The sequence below is a fragment of the Microtus ochrogaster genome, chromosome 6 (assembly GCF_000317375.1).
Source record: "Microtus ochrogaster isolate Prairie Vole_2 chromosome 6, MicOch1.0, whole genome shotgun sequence".
Classification (NCBI taxonomy): Eukaryota; Metazoa; Chordata; class Mammalia; order Rodentia; family Cricetidae; genus Microtus; species Microtus ochrogaster.
The window spans coordinates 20238409-20251894 of NC_022013.1; the positions used below are offsets into that span (position 1 = coordinate 20238409).

Sequence of the window (13486 nt, forward strand, 5' to 3'; positions counted from 1 at the left end):
CTAAATCTATCCATTCTTCCATTTCGAAACCACTGCGGGTTTAAGAGTTGAGTGAAACTGTGTGTGTAGTTAAGGATGACCTTGACCCCTGATCACCTGCCTGGGATTACAGATGTTTGCCACCACAGCTAGTTTGTTTCTGAACCCAGACTTGACACATGGTAGCCAAGTTTTCTACCAAGCAGACACATCCATGGCCCACTGAGTGCAGTTTATTGTTTCACATTTTGCCTTTTTATGGATTAATGAAAAGTTTACCATTAATGTTGTCATACATGAAAATATTAAATGAAATATTTAAAATACAGACATAGTTAATGTTTGGTTTATATGTAAAGTCTGTCTCGTTTGCCATGCTGAGTGTTTGCATAGGCAAATGTGATATAACATTTTATTGCTTAGCTTTTGTGAGGGAAGGTACTGTGTTTGATACTAAGAAATGGGAAGTCAACCATCTGTGCCTTTGAACAGCTTATGATTCCATATCAGGAGAGGAAGGGCGAATACATCATCATTTGCATTATAGCTGTAAGCAGGGCACAGAAAGCAAGAGCACTGTGGGAGGTTAGTAAAAGGGCAACGCTTTGTAGGGGGAAGAAAGCATTTTGTAATTAAAGACGTAACAATAATAGAAATTGAAGTGTGAAAAATCTTTTGACATTTAAAGTGGGAACAAGATTATTCTACTCAGAGAGAGGCAGAAGAGCAGGTGGAATGTTCAGGTAAGGTCAGAAAATCCATCTATAATTAGCATTGCTGTTCAGAGGCCAGTTCTGTTTCCCAGGCCTGTTATTGGATAGACTTCTACTGTTGAGTGAATTGAAAGTTAATAGCTTCCGCTTTTTACAAGCAGATCTTGTCAAACCTGCTTTGCACTGTCTTTAAAAATAATGGTGCTTGTTGAAAACCAAGTCTTTTAAAACCTGTTGACCCAGTTAGGAGAAAATCATTCACTTTTTGTAATTTGAGCTTTCATTAGTGTTCGTCGATTTCTTTTTGTCATCCTGTTTTAGTTGGTAAAGGAAAACTGAGATTAAATGCAAGAGCCTTTTTTCTTTCTTTGTAATTTCTATGTGGAAGAGCTGGAAGTGAAGCGTGGGGTAATGGTCACAGTCCAGTGGCAGTTGCTATTGTATCAGCTTTCCACACCAACAGGCATGATCACTTTACAGTTTTCAAATAACAAGTGCCTTCATTGTTTTTTTTAGTTTTATTGATTTTTATTGAGCTCTACATTTTTCTCTGCGCCCCTCTCTTTCTCTCCCCTCCCCTTCAACCCTCTCCCAAGGTCCCCATGCTCTCAATTTACTCAGAAGATCTGTCTTTTTCTACTTCCCATGTAGATTAGATCTATGTATGTCTCTCTTAGTGTCCTCATTGTTGTCTAGGTTCTCTGGGATTGTGATTTGTAGGCTGGTTTTCTTTGCTTTATGTCTAAAAGCCATTTATGAGTTTATATATGATAATTGTCTTTCTGGGTCTGTTTACCTCATTCAAAATGATGTTTTCTAGCTTCATTTGCCTGCAAAATTCAAGATTTTTTTTTCTGCTGTGTAGTACTCCATTGTATAAATGTACCATATTTTCCTCATTCATTCTTCAGTTGAGGGGCATTTAGGTTGTTTCCAGGTTCTGGCTATGACAGACAATGCTGCTATGAACATAGCTGAGTATGAGTCCTTGTGGCATGATTGAGCATCCTTTGGATATATACCCAAAAGTGGTATTACTGGATCTTGAGGAAGGTTGTTTCCTAATTTTCTGAGAAATCGCCACATTAACATCAAAGGGGTTGTACCAGCTTGCACTCCCACCAGCAATGCAGGAGTGTTCCCTTTACTCCACAACTTCTCCAGCATAAGTTGTCATCAGTGTTTTTGAATCTTGGCCATTCTTACAGGTATAAGATGGAATCTCAGAGTTGTTTTGATTTGCATTTCTGTGATGACTAAGGATGTTGAATATTTCCTTAAGTGTCTTTCAGCCATTTTAGATTCTTCTGTTGAGAGTTCTCAGTTTTAGTCTGTATTCCATTTTTTATTGGATTATTTGTCCTTTTGATGACCAAATTCTTGAGTTCTTTGTATGTTTTGGAGATCAGCCCTCTGTCTGATATGGGGTTGGTAAAGACCTTTTCCCATTCTGTAGGCTGTCGTTTTTGTCTTGTTGACCGTGTCCTTTGCTTTTCAGTTTCAGGAGGTCCCATTTATTAATTGTTTCTCTCAGTGTATGTGCTGCTGGGGTTATATTTAGGAAGTGGTTCCCTGTGCCAATGCATTCAACTGTACTTCCCACTTTCTCTTCTATGAGGTTCAGTGTGGCTGGCTTTATGTTGAGGTCTTTGATCCATTTGGACTTGAGTTTTGTGCATGGTGATAGATATGGTTCTGTCTTTCTTCTACATGTTGATATCCAGTTATGCAAGCACCATTTGTTAAATATGCTTTCTTCTTTCATTTGATATTTTTTTGCGTCTTTGTCAAAATTCAGGTGTTCGAAGGTGTGTGAATTAATATCTGGGTCTTCGATTTGGGTGGCTTCATTGTTAAAGAAAGCTGACTTGTACCAGTGAGTTGTCTCTGAGTAGCAGCACTTGTTGCCAAGCCTGATGATCTGAGTTCAATCCCTGGGATCTACATGGTGGAATGCCAGAACCAACTCTTTCCAAGTTATCCTCTGACATATTTATGCATCTTGGCCATTGGGCATACAGACAGACAGACAGACACACAAACACACACAATTGTATCCTCTGACATTCTTACGCATCTTGGCCATTATACATACAGACACACACACACATACACACAACTGTATTCTCTGATGTCCTTATGCATCTTGGCCATTGTGCATACAGACACATAAACACACAATTGTAGTTTTTAAAGGTGTTAAAGCTGTCTTAAAGTGTTGTTGAAAAAGTATTTTAAATAAAGATAAATTTTTATTCATGGTGTTCTCATGCCAAATTTGCTCTCCAGAGTTAAACTCATTATTAACTAATGTATTTAAGTAAGGTTTTAATATTTTTACCTAATCAGCTAAAGATGAGCAATAAATGAGCTGTTTCTTTTTTGTTCTGTACAGTTCAGGGAATTATCTAAGATAGCCATACCTTCACTAGTTGGGTAGACGGCAGAAGCTGACAGTGAAACATCAAGTCATACTAATACTAATACTAATACTAATACTAATACTAATACTAATACTAATACTAATACTAATACTAATACTAATCAGGCCACTGGAGCGTTTTGATTAAGTGGACATTCTTTAAGATTGAGGCTTTTCACTGTATAGATTTTGTAAGATGTCATGTTTACATAGATTTCATTTTAATGTTCTAATCTGTAAATATTCCATAGTTACTATAGTTTTTAAGGTAATTTTTCTACTTATGAATGTTAAGGATTGTTCTACTTTATTAACATTCCATATTTTTGTTGTTACAGTGTTGTTGACATAATCTTAGATTGATATTCCTTCTTGTAAATACATTTTTAAGGCAGAAATTCTTGTTTAAAACAGAATTTCTATGCCCAGGAACATTTGATATTATGTAGAAATGTTTTTGATGTTCAGAAGAGTGAACAGGCAGCTTGCCCTTGAGCCTGTACTGCCTTGGGTATGTCTCAGTTTCCGCAGTTCTCCACCGAGGAGCCCACACTTGGGCTCTAGAGTATATCTTGCTTTCTTCTAAGTATCCATTTTTCATCAACATGTTTAAGCCTGTATTAAAACATTTTTTATTAAACTTCAACTCTACTTCATAAACTGGCTACTTTCAAAAACTCTTTACAACATTGAAGCTGTGAATTCTAGTTTGGCCCAAATCTTAGGGAAATTCTCAGGCTCATGAAGGTGATAATGGGGGGCTATGTCTCCTGCCTCTGCCCCCTAGAGCGCACTGACAGGACAATGAGTCATCAGTTGACAATAGTTTCTCTGACAAAGTGACAGAAACATAGGGGAGCACAAGAAACCCAAAAAGAAAACAGCAACAAAAAGTATTGATACACTAACTTTGAAGTTAGTGTTACCATGGTACTAGAATTACCAGATCTTGTTGCCTTAAAATAGTAACTTCTCATTCCTATAACATTTCCTGTATGAGTTGGTGGATTTGGGGTTAATTTCTCTTTCTGCACACTGTATAGGGACCCTGCATGATAATCTATCTGCTCTTCTGTTGTTTAATATTGGTGACCTGTGGCAGAGGAAGGAGGAACTGGTTCTTGTCTATTGGAAGAGTTATCTTTCCATGTGTGTTTTGAGTGTTAATATGCATGAATGAAAGCAGGTGAGATTAGAACGTCCACTGTCCTTTCCGTCACTGCTGCCTGCTCCTGTTCCTGAACCTCATGGCTAAACTGGAAGTCAGCAGCTCCAGCAGTCTTCTTCCTGCCCACGTTGGCGCTGTGGTTGTAGGTATTTGTAAGGGAGACCTGGTGGCTGGTTTAATGCTTTCTTTCCAGACCCACTCTTGTCAGCAGCTTATAGCCAGAATCATTTATGTTGACTTGACTTTTGTAAGGGGTGTGGGCAGTGCTGAGAAGTAGGTGGAGTGTTTGGTGAATACCAGTATCCTTGCTGCAAAGGCATTAAGAAACCTAGCAAGGATTTCCAGAGTGAAACACCACACAGCAGGTCAGACAGGTCCTCAACAGTGAAGAGCTCAGTCCAAATGAGCTTCCAGAAATACACTGTTCTTGAGTGTGTACACTGGAGAACATTACTGGCCTCTAGAAGGTAAGCATAGTCACATCACAGGATGGTACCCAGTTTGCTTGCCAAGGTGTAATTTTTCACTCACTCTAAAGTACATGTCTGATTGTCTTTTATATGTTTATCATGACTTTGTTGACTTACGGTGTGTGTACACCTGTGAGTGCATGTGGGTGTGGAAGTCAGACACCATGGTGCGTGTGTGGAGGACAGAGGTCAACCTGGAGCATTGCTTTTCCCCTGCTATGATGGAGGATTCAGATCTAAGTCAGGTTGTTGGGCTGGGTACCAAGTGCCTTTACCTGTTGAGTCCCCACATCATTCTTTTAAATTTAAGATTTAATTTTCTTTTTAATTCTGTGCTTGTGTTGTGGGGGCGGTGCATACACTTGAATAACGTTGCCTATGGAGGCCAGCAGAGGAAGTCAGATCACAGCGTCCTCACCACTGATTCATCCCTTCAGCTCCAGTTTCTACTTTTGTTGTTATTGTCATTTAGTGGAGAGTTCATTCAGCTTTTGGTTTTAAGTTTTCTGTCTAATAAGATCCATGCTAAGAAAATTAATTTCCTAATTTCCTAAATATTAAAAGATGTTTAATTTCACTTTGTGTTTGCTTGATTTCATTGCACAGATTTGACATGTATTTGTTTAGTTCTAAACTTTTAGGTTATAATTTTTTTTTAAACTTGAGATGTTTAGAAGTATGTATTTGAAAAGTGTGTCATGTATGGACTGGATTTTTAGCTGCAATGGAACACTTGCCCTGCACACCCAGGCTCCGGCAATCCTCAGCCCAGAAAGAGCGAGCTGTACGGGTGTGCTGTTCATCTTCTAAACATGCACAGATCGTAAACTAATTTTCATTAATGATTTCTGATATGATTACATTTTGAACAATGTCATCATAATAACAGTTTAAAGATCCTTTTGTATATTCTTTATGGCCCTTTTGGTCAAGAAAATGATAGGAGTTTGTATAGTATGTTTTGTTTACCTTTTTCTCTTTGTGAATACTTTATTGTGAATGGGAGTTTATTGTTTTAATTCTAGGAGGAAGAAGCCCAAAACTTTGTTGTGAAGTAAGAAAGGAAGGGCCTGTACTGCTGTTCAGTAGGAAGAAGGGAATTTCATTTGGGTAGTGAATTCTAACGAAGATAAAAATTCTCCTGTCTTTATTTGTCAATCAGATGGTTGTTTGAGATGCAAGGATGTGGCTGTTAGGAAGAGGCACATAAGTGGGAAGAGATGCAGGTGTGGTTATCAGCTAATCTGAGCTTCTGCTGACTGACTTGCCTTTGTTGTCTGCTCCCCACAGGTGGAAGAAGTGAAAAAGCACCAGCACTGCTTAGCATTCAGCTCTTCGGGGCCTCAAAGCCAGACTTACTACATCTGCTTTGATACTTTCACGGAGTACTTACGGTGGCTGCGGCAAGTCTCCAAGGTGAGTAGTGCTTATGCAGGAGCCTGCACTCTTGCTTTGTGCCTTCCTCAGTTCCAAACAGTTTTCTACACTTTGGTTTTCTCTCTCGGATACACTAGTGATTAGCAAGCTTTAATATTTAGAAAGCTAAGTATGAGTGAAAACGAGCAACGCCCCCCCCCCCATAATTTTAGTTTAGCCCGTAAACATAGCATTTTTTAAATTAAGGTGTATTTCTTTCTTTTTCCTTCCTTCCTTCTTTCCTTCCTTTCCTCCCTCCCTTCTTTCTTTCAGAATTTCATTTGAGTATTTTAAATCATGTCTATTCCTCCTCCTCCTCCCTCAACTCCTTCTATTTCCCCCACTTATTCTCAAATTTATGACTTCTTTAATTATTATTGGTGTGATGTGGTATAGTGCGTGTGTGTATACACATTCGTGTTTGTGTATGTGTCTAATGCTGACCACTTCGGATTGGATAACTATCCTTGGAGAAAATTGATTTTCTTCTCTTATCAGCCATTGATTGGCTGTAGCTCTTCATCTAGGGGCAGAACTGCCGTTGGCCATGCCAAAGGAGCAGGTGTCAGCATACCATCAGGAGACTCTTTGGTGGGCCCATTTTGTTTAAGCAGGGCCACAGAACTGCAGGTCCTGGGATGTCTTTTGCTTCTGCTGTGCCTTTCCATGTTTGCTGCAGCTCTCTTTCTCTGGTATCTAGCATGGTGTGAGTGGTTATAGGGAGACCTCCCCTGACTGGAATATAGTGTATTTAGCTCTTGGAAACATCCCATTCTACTGGGTAATTTTACCTGTGGATTGTCAAGAAGATGACTTCTCCCTAAGCTGTACTGTCTAATTTGATAATAATAATAAGAGCTTATACAGAGTTTTGGTGAATAAAAATAAATACAAGGATGTGTTTCAAAACTAGGGTCTGTGAGTCTCACCTAAGGAGCCACATGGATTGTAGCTCAAGTTAATGACTAGTAATTGAGTCCCAATAATTCTTTTAACCTTAATGTTAGGAGATGTTCACAAGTTTTGGGGTGCATCATAGCTGAAACAAAGCTTTGAAAATAATAAAGTTAGACTAAGATGTTATTGGTAAATAGTTCTGTGGTGAAAAACCCAAGAAGACAATCTAAAGTTTTAGAAAGGCACAAAATGTGGACCTCATTAAGGTCAGGGAACCAGAACAAAGCAACCCAATTGTCATTGGCTGATGGACCTTTCTTGCTAGGATTGGTAGATATCCAAAGGAAATGATTAATTCCTCATACCCATTTCCCCCTCAATCTCCTGATATAAAAAACTGCTGATGTGTGGGTATATATCCTAAAGATTTAAGGTAGAGCTGACTGATTCTTTTTCATGTATAATAGTTTAGGTTTGTGATTCCTCTAAGACTCCTTATAAGATTACCTCTCAAGATAAGTAATAAAATAATTGGCCCTTTCTTTGTAACTTTAGATTGCAGTCTGCCAGTAAAAGACCTTGTTGCAAGGAGGGACTGCTTGTTCATCCCGGCTACTCTGCTAGCTTAGCTCCGAAATAACCACACAGAAACTGTATTAATTAAATCACTGCTTGGCCCATTAGCTCTAGTTTCTTATTGGCTAATTCTTACATCTTAATTTAAGCCATTTTTATTAATCTGTGTATTGCCACGTGGCAGTGGCTTACTGGGTAAAATTCCCAACATCTGTCTCTGGCGGATCCATGACGTCTCTCTGACTCTGCCCTTCTTTCTCCCAGCATTCGGTTCTGTTTTCCTTGCCTACCTAAGTTCTGCCTTATCAACAGGCCCAAAGCAGTTTCTTTATTAACCAATGAAAGCAACACAAAGGCGAAGGACCTTCTACACCAAGACCTGACAGGAATATCTTGCTTGTCCACATGATTAATCTATCATAAGTTGCTTGGGTATGAATGTATGTGGGTTCTTGGGATAATCACCTGTAGAACATAGAATGTTTCATCATGAAAGGGATATGGAAAACATGCTGTTTTTTTACTGTTTGTTTTGTATTCATTGTAATCATTCACTTGAAAAACAGAGTGTAGCCACATTGTAATTCCTATATTGCCTGAAAAACGTTTCTGGAGTATATAAGCTGTAGAAAAAAGTATACAGTAGAAAGAACAGAAAAAGAATATAGAAGGACCGTGAGAGGAGAGAAGAATAAAGAAGGAGGCCATCAAGAGAGAGTTTAGTCTTTTTATAAACCCCCCCTCAGGTAGAAAAGTCTAGTTTACACTGTAATCTCTGAAATCCCTCCCAACAGCAGTACAGAACTTTGTGACTGAGCCATCAAGCTAGCCCCACAGGTTACCATAGTTGCAATCATTTCTTGGGTCTACTAGACAATAGCTAATTGTCTAATTAGCTTAAAGTTCACTCATTAGGAGGTAATTCCTGCTTGGTACTGTGAACCAAGACCTAGCTAAGCTATCTGTTACTAAAGAGGTCATTGATTCTAGAGAGAACATATTAGTGCCATTTTCATGAAGCAGTATAATTTGTAACTGTATTTTAGATACTTACCTTTCTATTCACAAATAAGTGTACCACTCACCCCTCATGAAATCAGTTGCTTTTGCAGTAGATGTAGGTCATTACAGACATCTGTAACTGGTCACAATACAAAGAATAAGTGACTGTGGGATGCACAGACTAAACTAATGCATCTGTAGTACAACTCCTCCACCTAAGGCTCAGAGAAAATTGCTGTAGTGCAGGCAGAGTGATTGTAAGAACCAGGACCAGGACATCTTCTGTGAGATAGTGACTTCTACATATGACACGGAAACTACACCCATAAAATCGCAAAAATATGGTCACTTGAATAAGACCTGCATGATGATAATGAGCATTTATAATTTTTTTTTAGCATTTATAATTTTTGTATGGGGGATAAAGAGATGATTCAGTAGCTGGTTAAGAGTACTTGCTGATCTTCCTTAGGACCTGGGTTCAATTCTCATCCCAGACATGACAGCTAACAATCACCTGTAACTCCAGTTCTAGGAGATTTTCCACCCTCTTCTGGCCTTTGAGGCAGTGCATGAATGCTCGTGATGTATAGGCATACATGCACGCAAAACACCCATAGCCATTTTTTAAAAAAATAAGTAGATTTTTTTTTGCTTTATTTTTGTTTTGATAGCCCAACCAAAGTTTCCCCTCTCTTCTCCTGCCTCTACCTCCATCATGTCCACTCCTCTTCCACTGTTTCCCTTCAGAAAAGGTTGTATCGCCCATGGATATCAGCCAGCCATGGTATATTAATTTGCAGTGAGACTAGGCACCTCCTCACCTATTGAGGCTGGACAAGTCAACACAGTAGGAGGAAAGGGTCCCAAAAACAGACAACAGAGTCAGAGACAGCCCCTGCTCCCACTGTTAGGAGTCTCACAAGAAGACCAAGTTACACATTTGTAACACAGATGCAGAGGGCCTAGGTCAGTCTCTTCAGGCTCCCTGGTTGTTGGTTAAATCTCTGTGAGTCCCTAAGAGCCCCGATTAGTTGATTCTTTGAGTTTTCTTGTAGTGTCCTCTGGTTCCTACAATCTTTCCTTCTTCTTCCACTTCTGTGGGATTCCCTGAGCTCCCTCTAATGTTTGGCTGTGGGTCTCTGCATCTATGTCCATCAGTTTCTGGGTGAAGCCTCTCTAATGACCGTTGGGCTAGGCACCAATCTATGAGTATAACAGTATAGTATTACTAATGATTATATATATTCTAAATATACTTATTATATAATATGCTAATATAGTATATTCCTAATGAGTATTTCATTAGGAATAATTTCATTGACTTCTTTTTATTTCTTGCCATTTGTGTTTGGCAAGTTGTGTTCTATCCTAAGTCTCTGGGCTATCCTGTCTCTGGGTCTGGTCCTGTCATGGTATAGGCCTCTCAAGTATGGTATGGGCCAGTCAATGATTGGTCACTCCCACAAGTTCTGTGCCACCTTTACCCCAGCACATCTTGTGGCCAGTACAAATAATAGGTTGAAAGTTTTGTGGCTGGATTCGTGTCCCAATCTTTCCACTAGAAGTCTTGCCTGGTTAACAGGAATTGGCTGGTTACAGGCTCTGGTCCCCCATTGCTAGGAGTCTTAGCTAGGGTCACCCTCATAGATGGCTGGGAGTTTCAATTGCATTAGGTTTCTAGCTTGTCCCAGAGATGCCCCCAGATTCTAGTTGTCTCTCCCAGTACTGTCTCCTTCAATCCTTCCCTTCCTGGTCTCATCCCTATCCGGGATCTGCCCCAGCTCCCAATGGTAATGTCTATTCTATTTCTCCTTCACAATGAGGTTCATGGGTCTCTCCTTGAGCCTACCTTGTTACTTAGCTTCTCTGGGTTCGTGGAATGTTTGCTTTATGGATAATATTCACTTGTAAGAGAGTACATACCATTTTTGTCTTTTTGGGACTTGGTTGCCTCACTTGGGTAATTTTTTCCCATTCCATCCACTTACCAGCAAATTTCATGAAGTCATCATTTTTAACCATTTAGTATCCATTGTGTAAATGTACAACACTTTTTTTATCCATTCTTCAATTGAGGGACATATAGGTTATTTCTGTGTTCTTCCTGTTATGAATAAAGCTGCCATAATCATAGTTGAGCAGGTGTCCTTGTGGTATGATTTAGCATCCTATGGATATATGACCAAGAGTAGTATAGCTGTATATGTATGTATAGCTGTATCTTGAGGTAGATCAGTTCCCAATTTTCTGAGAAAGCACAATGATTTCCAAAGTGGCTGTACAAGTTTGCAGTCCCATCAGCAATGGAGGAGTGGACCTGGCTTTCTTTGGACTGCTAGCTCCCAAATAATGACACAGAGACTTCTTATTTTGAAAGCTTGGTCTTAGCTTAGACTTGTTCCCAACTAGCTCCTAAAACTTAAATTAATCTGCGTTTTTCCATGTGGCTTGTTACCTCTGCTTAGTACCATGCTTACCACCTCCTCTGGTTTGACTGGTGATCCCTGCTTTTCTGATTTTTTCCCTGAGTTCCTGTCTTGGCCTATCTTCTTCTGCCTACCTAACAGCCATTCAGCTTTTATTAAACCAATCAGACGGTCCCTTGGCAAAGACACATCTTCATAGTGTACAAAACAAGTATCTCACAACAGAGGAATGTTCTCTTTGCTCTGCTTCCTTTCCAACATGAGCTATCACATGTGTTTTTGAACTTAGCCATTCTAATAGGTATAAAATGGAATCTTGATTTGCATTTCCATGAAGGGTTAGGATAGTAAACATTTTTAAAGTGATTTCAGGCATTTGTGATGCCTCTGTTGAGAATTCTCTCTTTAGACCTGTACCCATTTTTAAATTGGATTATTTGGGCTTTTTGGTGTTTAGTTTCTTGAGATCTTTATATATTTTAGATATAAGCCCTTTGTCAGATGTGGTATTGCTGAAGACTTTTTTCCATTCTGTAGGCTTCTTTTTTTCCACTAAAAATGATAAGTAAAATTTTTTATTTATAAGATATTAATAAACCTTTAATTCACTCAGTAGACTGGAATTTCTATTTTAATGTTATAGATAAATTACATGATGTTGAGAATATTTTAGTGACTTGCCTAGGATAGGATAAATATGAAACCACAGAGCATGTTAGAAAGCTTCCAAGTTTCCCTCTTTTGATTATATTTTTCCTGTAAACCATCTAACTCTATGTTTTCTCCCATTTTCTTTTACTATGAGTTATTGAGTAATTTCATTCTTTTTATCTTACTGTGGCCATTTTATTTTCCCCTGCTGTGGGACAGTGGTCTTTTATCCTATCACTTGTATGCTGATTGACAGTAGTCAAGCAGGAAGTATAGGTGGGGTGACCAGGCAGGAAATAGAGGCAGGGCAACGAGAACAGGAGAATTCTGGGAAGAGGAAAGAGTCAGTTTGCAGTTGTAATCCAGACATAGAGGAAGCAAGATGAGAATGCCTTGCTGATGAAAGGTACCAAGCCACGTGTCTAGAACAGACAAGAATTATGGGCTAATGAAGGATGTAAAAGATAAGAAGAAACCTGAGCTAATAGGCTAACCAGTTTATAATTAATGTGGACCTCTGTGTGTTTCTTTGGGACTGAATGGCTGTGGGTCCTAGCAGGACAGAATCCTCATTCAACATTGCCCTATTCCCTTGTGTGTTACGTGTGTATTTTGGCCTTGAAATTCTGTACCTGTGCATTAAACTAGAATAACAAATAAGATAAGTAAATGCTCATTTTTCAGATACTTTTTTGACTAGGCATTTTTGTATTTTACTGTGAAGTAATGGACTAGATTGCTGCACTAAGTGCTTTGGTTTTGGGTGTGTGATGGTCTCTGGGGTGCAGGAACATCACCACAGAATTCACTTTCATGCTTTTAAATTATAATTTAATTTGTTACACAAGTTCAGTATGATTCATCCTTCTGCATGATGGAGCTATTTGTCAAGCAAGTGAGTACGAGGGTAATTGTAGTAGTAACAGTTTATGGAAAGTTAGGGTAACATTTCTGAGGCTTTCCATGGGACTCCCTCATTTGGGTGACTGCCAAGTTGCTGTTTTCTACTAAGGGGTAGCTCTTAGGCTCTGTAGTTTCCCTCCCTTCCAGAAAGCTTTGACAGGTTTTGGTTGACGGTATTTAGAAGGTTCTCCTACGCTACGGCAAATGTAGGTTCTCAATGCACAGAGCAGCACTCTGCACTGGTAGAGGGAAAGGTAACAGTTCCCTTCAGTCTCACACATAGAGTGATTGTGGTATAAACGGAGAGACCTGCATTTGTCTCGTTGTTTTAAAATTCATCTTGTGACAAGTATTAAGTAATACACATTTGTATTTAATTTTGAATATGTATTCACAATTAAGTGACACTGTGCTTTCCAGACAGTAAATCAGTTGTTGATGCCCTCCTTTATTCAGAATAAAATGGCAGCGTTCTGTCAGGGTGAAGTAATTTCTTCTATATTGAGATAGCGGTCTTATACATAAGCCTTTTCTTTAATTGCTTTGACATGATTTTATGTTTACAAGAATATTGTAAAGAATACAGTTTCCATATGCCCCTTGTTCTGTTTCCTGTGCATGTAGTCATGGTGCATTTGTTCGAATGAGGAGACAACCTTGTTATGAGCATATCATTATATACCATCCACAAGACTGTATATGTTCTGTAGTTGCTTTTCTGTTCTCTTTTTAATCCAAGGTACCACAGTTCATTTGGGCATTATACTCTCTTGTCCCCTCTGCTCCATGGCAAGTTTTTTCAGTCTATTTTCCATGAGTGACAGATTTCAGGAGTATGATTAAGTTGTAGAGTATCTTAT

General features: G+C 39.0%; 1 protein-coding gene across 1 annotated transcript in view; it reads left to right on the forward strand.

Moving 5' to 3' along the window:
• The window catches only part of Phlpp1 (PH domain and leucine rich repeat protein phosphatase 1), a 213939-nt gene that overhangs the window by 83441 nt on the left and 117012 nt on the right, over positions 1-13486 (forward strand). The window contains exon 4 of the mRNA XM_005348305.3: positions 6043-6168. Coding sequence (XP_005348362.2) covers positions 6043-6168 — 126 coding nt within the window. The remainder of the gene's footprint in view (positions 1-6042; positions 6169-13486) is intronic.